The 13,610-nt window shown below is 46.0% G+C and overlaps 1 protein-coding gene across 4 annotated transcripts in view; it reads left to right on the top strand.

Moving 5' to 3' along the window:
* Positions 1-13,610, top strand: part of LOC142469167 (long-chain fatty acid transport protein 2-like) — a 147,679-nt gene that overhangs the window by 39,204 nt on the left and 94,865 nt on the right. For all 4 annotated transcript variants that reach the window (XM_075576127.1, XM_075576126.1, XM_075576124.1 and 1 more), the window contains one exon: positions 6,936-7,060. In XM_075576127.1, coding sequence (XP_075432242.1) covers positions 6,936-7,060 — 125 coding nt within the window. The remainder of the gene's footprint in view (positions 1-6,935; positions 7,061-13,610) is intronic.

Here is a 13,610-nt window from a genome sequence, read left to right as displayed (position 1 = left end):
AGACCTATAAAGGACCCCTAAACAGGTGTCCCAGATATCGCCTGAAGAAGTTTACTTTGTTAAACGAAACGCGTCGCGACTGTTGTGGCTGGCGGTTTTACTACCCACCACCAGTACACACTCAAGTGTACCGTTCCTGCTTATTTCCGATCATTTCTATGCTATCAAAAACGGACAGGCATCCTAAGGACACCTATTGAAGGCCCCGGTTCCTGCACATGTGTGCTACACTCTGCACCACGCTACCACACGTGGAGGACAGGAGAGTGAACAGAGACAGCCCCAGCGTGCGGGTCTGATCTCTCAGAACTGAGATTACCCTTCATACTTCCTATGTGATGCCCTACTCCTGTGATAGACACCAGAATCGGGGATTATTAAAGAAATTTTATATGTAAGTTACTAATTTTATTATTTGTTGCTAATACAATATCTATCTCTCATCTTGGTGCGCTTTTGTGTTTTTTCTTGTTTTGCTGATATTGGTATCACCATCGGGGTTCCGGTGGAGACCACATTTGGAGGTGGGGGAGACACCTCATAAACACAGAAGCAGCAAGAGAACTGAGAGGGACCAACACTCCAAGTTTAAAGAGCCAGAGCGCGGACTGAACTTTTCATTTTTGGTACTGATAGGAGAACTAGCGTCAGGAGCTGGTGCTTGAGAGTCAGTGACGGATAAAGGGGGAGTAATGATGGGAGTTAAAGAGACAACAAGCGGCAAGTTGGAACCTTGGAAACTCTTAATAGCAGAAGCCTTAGAAGCAAAAGGAGTCTTATCCAAAACTGCAAGGGACCTAACAACAGGGGTGCTTGTCATGACAAAAACATAAATCGGCATATTTACTAGTGCAAAAATTCTGATAACGGAACTTCTAGCCAGTGGTGAGGGTGTCTGGGTTTGACTAGTGAGAAAATCAGATATAGTGATAAGTGACTTAGAATCAATCACTGAGGTTCTAGGTTTGCTGGACATGTGTGAGAAAGTACCCTTTAAGACAGGAGTTTTCATTTTTACCCCGAGTAACCCAACGGTTGCTGCGGCATATTTAGATGCAGTGCCGAGGGGCTGAGGTTTAGCAAGGGCAGGAAAACTAAATAGCTCAGATTTAAACACCAGGACTAGTAATATAGGCAGGGTGGTCTCAGACTGTACTAAGGGCGTAACAACAGATATGCTGATCCCTGGAAGGTTTGCATGGGCAGAGAAATCAGGGGAACCACAAGGAAGGACGGCCTCTATAGGAGGAGATTCTGAATCTGAAGGGAGGTTTTTACCTCTCAGAGTATCGGGACCGACAAGGCAAATTTCAGAGAGAGGGGAAACTGTAAGCAGGCTTCTAGCTAGCACATATGAAAAAGCGTCACTTTTGAGTGAAGGCAGTGTGTCAGCAAACATTCCTGGGAACACCACATGAACCCCAGGAGGGGCATAATGACCACTGTACGCTTTTAACCCTAAGCTTTGAGAAGAGGAGAACACAGACAGTACAAGGGGGGTAATCATAATTGTACAGGTCTCTGAAGTGGGTATTTGGTAAGGAGTGTCTGGGAAACCAGAAATGACTGCAAATTCCACAACGTGGGGACTATGCGCTGAAGCAGGGATCACCGCTCTCTGGGTGACAGACTGGTTCAGTGAAATACCCGGGAGTGGGAACTCCGCGACCAAGCTTAGGGAGAAACCTGGTACCTGAATACACTTAACTGGAACCAGAACTTTAGCCGAAGTTTCAGGAGGCAAGGCAGCGGAAACTTGAGCTGAAGCAAGGGGTTTATAGCAAACAATATCTAAGGACTCCGCAAGGTTAGGGGAATCCTTCAATGCAACTTCTGCTGTCGGACTTGGGGACTCATTCTCTGAGGCTAGAACGAAGGCATTAGCTTGGAGGCAGCAAGAATTTACAGGGGTTAATGCAGATAGTACCCGAGAGTAGAACATAGAGAGTTTTTCCTCTGTAATAGGTGAGACAAGGGATTTCTCCTCTGGAGCTAGGGACGTGACCATGGCTGGCAGAAAACAGAGAGTTACCAAAGGAGACTCAGAGAGCTGCCCCACAGGGTTTAATACAGGAATGACCCTGCAAACAGAACTTAGAAATTCAAGTTTAGAACGTGGAAGTAGAAAGGATTCTTTCTCAGACGGGGAGAGCGCACAGGACTGCCTAGCAGGGGTTAAAGCAAGAAAAACCTCAAGGGCTGGAATGGGAAATTCAGAGTTACAAAGAGAGAGTAAAGAGAGCTTACACTGTGAGAGAGACACAGAGACCTGAGAAATATAGGGATTTACAGTGGAAAAATCATAGGCCTGACTTGCAGGGGTTAAGACAGGGCCAAGCTCAAGTATAGAAGTTAGGGATTCTGAGCTAGAAATAGAGGCGAAAAGGGATTCGTTCTCGGATACTAGCGCCTTAGTGTTGGCTAGAGAAACATACGTAGACTCCAGGGGAACCTCACAGGGCTGATCGGCAGGGGTTAACGTAGACATATCAATGGGGTCAGAGTAACAGGGCGTACAATCTGGGCTAGGGACCGTGGCAGCTTCTGCGTTAGGGGACAGTGATAGTGGGACAGTTTGGTCATTTCCTGGAGAGGGAGATACGTCCCCAGGTTTAGCGACAGGACTGGCAGCATAGGGGGACTGCCAAGCGGCAGCGGAGCTGGCGAGGAGAGGGTCCTGTTCCTTTATGTAAATGTCCAAAGTCAGGGAAAGTACATGGAGCGTAGTTTGAGCGTGAACCAACATGAAAAGGGCGTCCTGTTGTGCTACGTAAATGTCCAATGATAAGGCCAGGGTATAGAGTGTATCTTGGGCGTCGGCCAGTTCCATAGGGTTCACATTCTCCCAGGTTAGAGGGGAACCAGGGGAGCGAATACAACTGGCCAGTAACACTTTTAATTCCTGGAGGCAAAGCCTTCATAATAAGATCATTACGGCATCGGTGTTGCAAAGGGGTTAAACCTTCTAACATAAACGGATCTTCCATCCGAGGTAGTATTTCGCATAGATACTGGGACTGGTCTGCAGACCGGTACAGGATTTCGGACAGAAACTTGCCAACCCTCCCCACAGGGCGGTCCGAGTTTGCGGGGCCGAGCATACTGTCATGGTTGCGCTCGCCACAAACCTGGGTCGGACCGCGTGGCTGAGGTAGGGTTGTATAAGCACCGACTTTAGACCACGCAGGCTGATCCGGATTGCGCAGTTCATAGTCGTACGTAGCAGGGTCGGGACTGGAGAAGGTAGCATCATCAGTGGACAAGCCATGGTCAGGACTGGAGAGATCAGGGTAAACGTTATTCAAGCAGGAGTTCGGCAACAGGTAATCAGAAGTTCCCCGCCTCAACTTAGGAGCGCGGGCGTGGGTTCTGCGCGCGCGGCGACCATGGCCCATGGTACTGGTCTCCGGAAAGGATAGGAAAACCGGAGTGGGCACACCGCCAGGCAGCACTGGTAAACCAGTGCTTCAGCGCAAGAGTCCAGAGCAGCCTGTGCAAGGAGAGAGAGAGCTACAGACCTCAGGACTCAACAGAGCCAAGCCTTAGGGCTTGTGGCAGAACACTTGTGACAACCAGGAAGGGTTATGCTCGGCAGGGAAGCATTGTGGGAAAGGTGTCTTTAAAGGTCAGTGAACCAATAGCAGAAGGGGCGTGTGACAGCATTGCCTCAATGAGTGAACACACGGTGGAGCTGCAGCAAACATCAGGGGCAGTGTTCCAGGGCTGCACAGGTCTGTATGGCAAGGCAAACAGCAAACAAAGGTGCGGATCCATTACAAACGTACAGAGACAGTAGGAGGGAATTCTAGTAAGTGCGTCTGCAGGGGGCCAAGCTTCGTGTATCATGAGTCCAGGATTATCCAGTGCTATTCATATGCTTCTTTAAGCAGATGTGTCTTAAGGTGGGTCTTAAAGGTGTACAGAGAGGGTGCTAGTCAGGTATTGAGGGGAAGGGCATTCCAGAGGTGCGTGGCAGAAAGTGAGAAAAGTTTAAGGCGGCAGAGAGCTTTAGATGCAAAGGGGGTAGAAAGAAGACATCCTTGAGAAGAACGCAAGAGTCGGGATGGTGCATAGCGAGAAATTAGGGCTGAGATGTAAGGAGGGGGCAGAAGAATGTAAAGCTTTAAAAGTGAGGAGGAGAATTTATAGTGAGATACGGGATTTGATCGGAAGCCAGGAGAGGGATTTCAGGAGGGGAGATGCGGTGACAGATTTAAAAAAGAGTAGAGTGATTCTGGCAGCAGCGTTTAGGATAGATTGTAGGGGAGACAGGTGAGAGGCAGGAAGGCCGGACAGCAGGAGGTTGCAGTAATCGAGACATGAGAGAATGAGGGCCTGAGTCAGAGTTTTAGCAGTCGAGTAACAGAGGAAAGGGCGTATCTTTGTAATATTGCGGAGGAAAAAGCGACAAGTTTTAGAAACGTTTTGAATATGAGAGGAGAATGAGAGAGAGGAATCAAGTGTAACCCCTAGGCAGCGTGCTTGGGCTACTGGGTGAATGATCGTAATAGACACACACACTGTATATATTATATATATATATATATATGTATATATATATATATATTATATATATTATAGACAGGTGTATCTATATATATATATATATATATTACAGCACCACAGTAAAGAGAACAACAATCTTATATATACCCCGGTGTATTTTAGGGTGTGAAGATCCGCCATGCGCGCCCCTCCCGATGCTCTCCCGGCTTACCCAGACCCACAATCAAGTGTACTGCCTCTGCTGCCTCCTGCAGCACATCTCGCAGACTAGTCATTACCAGCGTAACTTCTAGGGGCGCGCGCGGACCTCACTCGGTATTAAATTCCATCCCCGCTGGTCCAGCCTCCGGGCTTCGCTCGCGCGGTGACATCACTGTCGTGCGGTGTGCACCTGCTATGCGTGGCACCCATGCACGTGCGCAGAGTCTACTCCGTTCCGCTGTGTAATAGGATTCACCTGTCTTGTCCATCAGCCAACCACAGCCATGCATACTTCCTCCTCATTGGTCTGTTCTTCCTATACCAGTATATACTCTGCCTGCCCTTTGGCACATTGGCTGAGCATAACCTTGTTTATGTGCGTTGTGTTCACTGAAGTTCTGCCTCCTGTCTGAGCCTTGCCTGTCTTGTTCCGTGTTGCCTGACCTTTCTCGTTCATTGGATTTCGCACTTCTCCGCTCTTGACCCGGCTTACCAATGACGGTCCGTATCTCTCCACTCCTGACCCCGGCTTAGCCACGACGATCCGCACCTCTCCAATCCCGACGTTGGCAAAAGTACCTGCAACGATCCGGATATATATATATATATATATATATATATACAGTGTTCGACAAACCTATACATTTGCACGCCCCGGGCGAGTGGATTTAACATCGTGGCGAGCTCCTATTGGCCCAAACAGCACACGTTTGGTACTACAGTAGGTGGCGAGTAGATTTTTTTGTTCGGCGAGTAGATTTTTTGGTGATTTGTCAACCACTGTATATATATATATATATATATATATATATATATATATATATATATATATATAGCCACACACAGTTGTGTGAAAAAGAAAGTACACCTTCTTTGAATTCTATGGTTTTACATATCAGGACATAATAACAATCATCTGTTCCTTAGCAGGTCTTAAAATTAGGTAAACACAACCTCAGATGAACAACACATGACATATTACACCGTGTCATGATTTATTTAACAAAAATAAAGCACCCGATTCCCTGCCTTACACTGTGATAGTGCCCCAATAAGCGCTAACACATAGAAACACCTGTTGACTTCAAAGGGAGTTGTCATACAATAGTGCCCCGTTCTGCACCTCGGCAGTTTCACGAATTACACCCTTTGTCTTATGTATATAAAAAAATATACCAGTTAATCTTTGTAAATATTGGAAAAAATATATATATATAAATATATAATATATATTCCCATGAGACACATTTTGTGTGCATTTCTCTTTTTATACATTTACCAAATGACAATAAACATGGCTTGTTTGCACATCATATTCCTTTGTCAATAACCCTTCTCTAAACCCCCACCCCCTCCTCTAAACCCCCACTCCCTCTCTCCCCCCACCCTCTCCTCTTCCCCCTCTCCCCCCTAACCCCTCTCTCTCCCCCCCACCCCCTCCTCTTCCCCCTCTCTCTCCCCCCACCCCCTCCTCTCTCCCCCTACCCCCTTCTCGCTCCCCCCTACCCCCTTCTCTCTCCCCCCACCCTCTTCTCTCTCCCCCCCACCCCATCAATTTCCTTTGATACCTTATGATGTCCCCAATTATTTCCGCCTCTCTCTCCTTTTCCAGCATTCTTACTTTCTCCTCACATGCCAACTGACTTCCTCTCGTTCTTTCTTCATCTGCTTTCTGTAGAAACTTTATAGCTTTCTGACTCATTATGGTAGTCAGCAGTATGATGTCACGTGCCAGATATATATACTGTAGCCTACCAAGTACAACACCCAATGGCTGACGTGCTTAGAGAAATTGAACTAACTCCCATCAGACCCTCCTTTGGAGCGTTCGAAAGAATCCAAACCATGACAGTTCGCCTTATTTTGGTGAGTTATCACCTGTTTTTGTTTAATTTAATTGGTATCTGCTGTTACCATGGTAACCACTGTTCTAATGCGCATGACTGACAGTGGCCATTTTAATGTCTAAGAAAGGTAAAGTGTCAGCAACTAACATATCCAGAATTCCCCTACAGTATATATACAGGGATGTGATTGCTAAAAACAGCAGCAAAATAAGCATGCCATGGCAAAAGAAATTAGACATTTTTATATTCAGCTAAATGGATTGAGGTTTTAAAGGAACTAGAATGATCCAAATGAATGCCAGATCCTAACAAAGTTAGGTGGATTCATTTTTATTCTTTATTAACACAGCATCCGCTTTACCTCTTTATTTCACTTAACAGGTGCAACCTGTGTTATAAGAAGCAAGTTTTCAGCAAGCCAATTCTGGAATGACTGCAGGAAATACGATGTGACGGTTTTCCAGTACATTGGGGAGCTGCTCCGATATCTGTGTAACACTCCTAAGGTACCTCCTGTACAATCTCTGCAATGACTGCTTACTTGCACAAAGATACATTATTAACTATAGTGTTAAAAACTGAGAGTTTAGATATATGAGGGGGGGGGGGATCAGATTAAGAAGAAACTTTCACATAACTAAAATAATTCATCAGAGAAGTTTATGCCACTGTAAATGTGACAGTTTTTGTTTACAGTAAGGGGGTATTAATTAACCAGCGAAAATGCCGATTGTACACTTCTCACAGATACTCCTGTCCAAGTCAATGAGAGTTTTCGTACAGGACTCGATTAGCACTATCACACATAGTGAGTAGTCCCCTAAGAAAGGTGAGGAAATGATGTAGCATTTGATATATTTCAAACTATGTGCCTCTACTCCCTAACTCTTCCTACAACCACTTCCCAAGTCATAAACTGCTGTATGAAGGGGCAAAGCAGTCAAAGTACATTGATGAACTGCTTATGAATGTCTCTTATCAATGTAATCATTAATTTAATGGTAAAGCTCAGTTTTTCACCATGATGCATAACTACCATTGACCGCAGACTGCCAAAGTATTGCATGTTATCAGGAATAATAGGAAATTAATATTTTATAGTATCTTTCAATGTGTCGAGTGTATAAACCTATGGCTAACAATCTGCATCATGTGTATTAAACTTGATTCACAAAGTCCTTACAGTTACATTTTAACTCGAAACAGAAGAGTGCAAGGCATCAAAACAACAGCTCAGCAGCACTGATGCAACTCATTCTTTCAGATATTTATAACAATACTAAAGGACTGTACAATCTCTTTCACAACTGCAAATGTAGTTTATAACACTGAGGGCCTCATTCAGTAAGCGTCGCTAAGGCACTTATCGACCACTTATCGGCCAAAATGGCTACTCATATTCAGTAAGCCTCGATAAGTGGGCGATAACGGCCTGTATCGCCAAAAAAATCTTATGACCAAAATCAAATCGCCTACTGAGCGGCGATAAGCCACTTATTGACAATTTTGAGAATGGTCATACACACGCGCGATTCTAGTAGCCACGATTCGCTTTTCGCCGCCTATCTCGGCCTTAAAATGGCGATCTTGTCCCCAATTCAATACTAGGTTTGAAAAGGGAAGGGGACAAAGGGGGCGGAAGGAACTAAGGCAACATTGGCATGTTCTACTGAAGGATCGCGACTTACGCCAAGTCTTACATGCAAATCCATCTATAATCAGTAGAAGAGCAGCCAATCTAAAATACCTTTTAGTACACAGTCATTATAAACATGAGGAGCGATCTACATGGTTAGAAAAAAGACAGAATGGAAATTTCAAATGACAAGGCTGTAGGGCATGTCAGTACATGCATGTCACCAATAAGTTTGGAAATTGGAATGACACACAAACTTGGACGATGCGAAATTTCACAAACTGTAGAACAACGGGGGTGATCTATCAAATTGCCTGTATTTGTAATAAAAAATACATAGGCAAAACCTTCCACCAAATGAGGAGAGTTCTGGAGCACATAGGGGATATCAAAAACAATCGTGATACCCCATTTGCTAAACATGTGAACTTACACCATAATGGTGATCTCTCAGGACACAAGTTTAAGGGAATAGATCATATTCTTGAAAGTATCAGAATGGGGGACTGGAACAACAACCTTTTAAGAAGAGAGTCCAAATGGATTTACATACTAGGTACCCTATCCCCTCAAGGTATTAATGAAGGCTTTGTTTTTCCCCCTTTCATTTAAATCTAAATATAGACTTCAACAACAAAGAGTGTTTCTCTGCCAGGCGAGTTTATGACTCACTTACCATCCACACAGTCGTGATCTGGACCAGGAACATACCATTCATGTTTCCCTTGGATGAACAGCAATATTAAGAATAATATTTTACAACAAAAACAAATATTAACTTATAAGACAGACAGATAAGAACGTATCTAGTAGTTTAATCAAAATTCCATACAGCGTTTAATATTAACAAATTAAAATACACCTGCTAGCGGCCGTCTACCCCGTGGAGTGCACCTGAACGGTGCGACAATATCCCCGGTAGCGCAGACGGCCCACCTGCATCATGGAGAGAGATCACTTGAAAGACAGCACGCCCCTGAGGGGCTGCAGGAGACAAAGCCATTGCCGAACTCGCGCCTGAGGACCACTCCGCTGAGTGCACCTCGACGACGCACCCAGTACCCAAGTCTCATTGGAGACCCACCTGCACCACCATAGAAGACCTGCACGAGAGGACCAAGGAGCAGAGACGAGGGCCGGTTGCGGCTTTTGGGTGGGGTGGGGGGGGCACGGGCCGGAGATCACGGGAGGAGAGCTTACTTGGAGCCGAAGGGGGCCCCCTCTCTTGCGGAGAACCAACGAGAGGATGTCGCGGCACCAGCTGCAGAGAGCCGTACCGTTCCTGAAGACGGTCTGTGGGGGGGGGGATTTGGACTCCATGGGCCACGCAGAAGGACTGTCGGCTATCCATAGCCTTACAAACGTATCTGCCCCCCCCCGTGCCTCCCCCTCCACCCCCCGACACCGATGACCCAGGTCCAGACAACAGGTCACCCTCTTCCGCCAGAGATGTACTTACCTACCCCACAGACACAGTAATCAGTCACAGTCCTCCGGTTGGGAAAGGGGCGATTCTCAAAGACCCCTCCAGAGATAACAAAAATTGCTAACCAGGCCCCAATCAAAGTTATCTCCCTTAACGTTAAAGGACTACAGTGCCATAGGAAGAGAAAACTAGCTCTCCAGGAGATGAAAAGATCCCAAGGAGATATCATCTTTCTCCAGGAGACACACTTCACAGACCACGAGCCGCCTAAAATATTTAATAATACATTCCCGCTGGGCTATTATTCCTCATTCAGTAGCAAGAAATGAGGGGTAGCCATTTTAATCCGCCAGGGAACCCCATTCAATTTCGTCAAAAAAGTTTCAGATCCAGGTGGTAGATTTCTTGTGGTATATGGCTCACTGGCAGGCACGGCGATTGCCCTGGTCAACCTCTACGCACCAAACGAGAACCAAGCAGAGTTCTTGAAAACAGTCCTAAACACAATCGACCCTACCTACCTATCCTCATTGATAGTGAGGGGTGACCTAAACATGGCCTTAAAACCACTGGAGGATAAGACACTCCCTTTTAACCGCCCACACACGGTACTATCCCTAAAGATGGGAACAGCATTTAGAGCAATTATCAAAGATTTATCCCTAGTGGACGTTTGGAGATCCCAACATCAGGGCCAAAGGGACTATACCTTTTACTCCGCACCCCACCAGACCTATTCTCGCATTGATTACCTTTTTACAACCAAGAATGTCTTGGAAGCCTCCCAAAAAACGGATATAGGCCCGATCACATGGTCGGATCATGCCCCTATCTCATTAACTCTCTCAGTTCCATTCACAAAGTCGAGCGCATTTAACTGGAAACTAAACAATTCATTATTGAATCACCCGGAAATAGAGAGAGAAATCAAGTCAGCCCTATCAGAGTATTTCAGGAACAACTCAGGTTCAGTCCCATCCTCAGCGGTACTATGGAAAGCCCATAAAGCAACCATCAGAGGTACTTTTATCTCCATAGCATCCCATAGGAAAAAAACTAAGGCAAAACTACTCAAAGACTTGACAGAGAAAATAATCAAACTAGAACAGCAACACAAATCCAACCCCTCGGGGAAAATATACAAAACCTTAACTACCGCCAGAAACGAGTTGAAAAAGATCCAACTCGAGGATGTCAAAAAAGCCCTTCGATGGACTAACCAGAGATACAGGCATACCCCGCATTAACGTACGCAACGGGACCGGAGCATGTATGTAAAGCGAAAAAGTACTTAAAGTGAAGCACTACCTTTTTCCCACTTATCGATGCATTTACTGTACTGCAATCGTCATATACGTGCATAACTGATGTAAATAAGGCATTTGTAACAGGCTCTATAGTCTCCCCGCTTGCGCACACCTTCGGTACAGGTAGGGAGCCGGTATTGCTGTTCAGGACTTGCTTACTGGCGCATGCGTGAGCTGCCGTTTGCCTATTGAGCGAGATGTACTTACTCGCGAGTGTACTTAAAGTGAGTGTACTTAAACCGGGGTATGCCTGTACTATGATAAGGGCAAAAAAGCTGACAGACTATTGGCCAGTAAATTAAGAGGGGTACAAAAAAGGTCCCAAATAACTGCGATCAAGAACAGGTCAGGTCACATATTATATAATGACAGACACATTGCAGAGGAATTCACCAAATTTTATACCAAACTATTCAACCTCAGAACTCAAGAGGAAAATAATAGAGCATCAAGGCTTACGGCAGTCTCGAACTATTTAGATAGCTGCAACCTCCCATCCTTAACAGAGAAGGAGAACGAGACACTGAATGGGAAAATTACAAAAGAGGAATTGGCAGACACGGTAAAAGCTCTAAAACTATCCAAAGCCCCCGGCCCTGATGGATTCACAAACGCCTACTACAAGAGGTTTCTCCCGTCCCTATCTCCTTACTTGCTGGACTTGTTCAACTCCTTTATGGAAGGTGACCCCATACCAGCATCAATGTCATTGGCTAACCTAGCAATAATCCACAAAGAGGGGAGAGACCCAATGCAATGTGGGAGTTACCGCCCCATATTGCTGTTGAACAACGACCTCAAGCTACAGTAGCGACCAACTTTATTCTAACTTGGCTAGCTCCGCGAATTTCGGAATATCCCGGTGATGTGCGGTTTTGTATCATTTTCTCCCGGGGTGTATGGCGTTATTTTCGCGGCTGTGATTTAAGCATTTTATTCCCGCTGGCTGCAATACTGCAATGCTGTGTAAAAACGCATAGGGCGTTTGCGAGCTGTTGTCTTTGAAGCCGAGAAATTCATGAATTGTAATGCAGTATATACTGTATATATACAGTATATACTGTATAACAACAACCCCTATAACCCCTAACATACACATACAGTACTGTATATGCACATCAATGATACTATAGGCCGTCCCCTGGCGAGATGTGTTTGCAGCAGAGAGAGAACCGCTGCTCTCTCTGCGCAAACATCGGCACATTAAAAATTATTTAAAATACATGTTCATTGATAGTGTAGATGTGCAGGGGGTCTCCGGAGCTGAACCGTTTTGGTTTCAGGTCCGGGGACCCCCTGCTTCCCGAGATACAGGCCCCTTTATGAGGAGCCGGTATCCCTCTCCATTTAAAGGTCCCGATCACGTGACCGCGGCATGTAAACAAAGCAGAGGGATACCGGCACCCCCTAAAGGGGCCTGTATCTCGGGAAGCAGGGGGTCCCCGGACCTAAAACCAAAACTTTTCTGCTCCGGAGACCCTCTGCACATGCAGTATAAATAAAACACATATATAAATAAACACTCGTTCCTTACCTTTGCGGCTATGTGCTATGGTAACGAAGCAGCATTTCTGTATTTTAATAATATTGTACAGTGAGCAGGGGGTTCCCTGAGCCAGAAATTAATGCTCAGGGGACCCCCTGCTCCTGCACAATATTATTAAAAATACAGAAATGCTGCTTCATTACCATAGCTGATAGCCGCTAAGGCAATGAAGGGGTTAACCCCCCGTGCCCGCTTTATTGTGGGTAGCGGGGGTGGGTGAAGGGGGTATTTGGCCCTTGGTGTAAGTTTAGGACTTGCGGGGGGGTTGCGGGTGCACTTAACCCCTTCACGGCCGTAGCAGTTAATACCGCTACGGTCATGAAGGGGTTAACCCCTCCCGCTACCCCCCGCAAGCCCTAAACAACCACCATTGGGGCTAATACCCCCTTCACCCACCCCCGCTACCCACAATAAAAAAAATTCACACACAGCAGCCGCCCAAAAAAAAAAAAAAAAAAAAAAATATAAATAAATACATTTAAAATACATTTTTATTCATAGTGTAGATGTGCAGGGGGTTTCCGGAGCTGAACCACGTTGGTTTCAGGTCCGGGGACCCCCTGCTCCCCGAGATACAGGCCCCTTTATAAGGTGCCGGTATCCCTCTGAATTTAAAGGTCCCGATCACGTGACCGCGGCCTGTAAACCAAGCAGAGGGATACCGGAATCCGGCATCCCCGCTCCCATCACCATAACTGCAGGCAGCATGAGCGCCGGGGAGGGGAGGGAGGTGGGGGAAGGCACAGATAATACTTACTGTGTCCTCCATGGGAAAAGAATGGCTGCTCGTTGGGGGCTGGCTCATATAGAGCCTGGCCACGTGCCCACAAAGCCTGGGAGCGCGCGCCAATCAGCAGTCAGGCAGAGGGAGTTTTTTTTTTTCAGCCAGCGCGAGCAGGGAAATTTCAGCGCGAGCAGGGAAAATTTAAAAAAACAAAACATGTGTGCTGCTTGGGCCAATAGTTACTCGCCCGGGGGTTAAATCCACCCGCCCCGGGCGTGTAAATGTATAGGATTGTCGAACACTGTATATATATATATATACGTTTTAAGTTATGGTGGGTGAAAAAGGCAACAAGAAACCTCCACCGTATTGCATATAGCAAATAAAAAGATCACTTGTAAGCACATTCACATGTCT

This window comes from Ascaphus truei, chromosome 18 (assembly GCF_040206685.1).
Source record: "Ascaphus truei isolate aAscTru1 chromosome 18, aAscTru1.hap1, whole genome shotgun sequence".
Lineage (NCBI taxonomy): Eukaryota > Metazoa > Chordata > Amphibia > Anura > Ascaphidae > Ascaphus > Ascaphus truei.
Note: the sequence above shows the minus strand (reverse complement) of the source record. Positions and strands in the feature narration are given on the sequence as shown.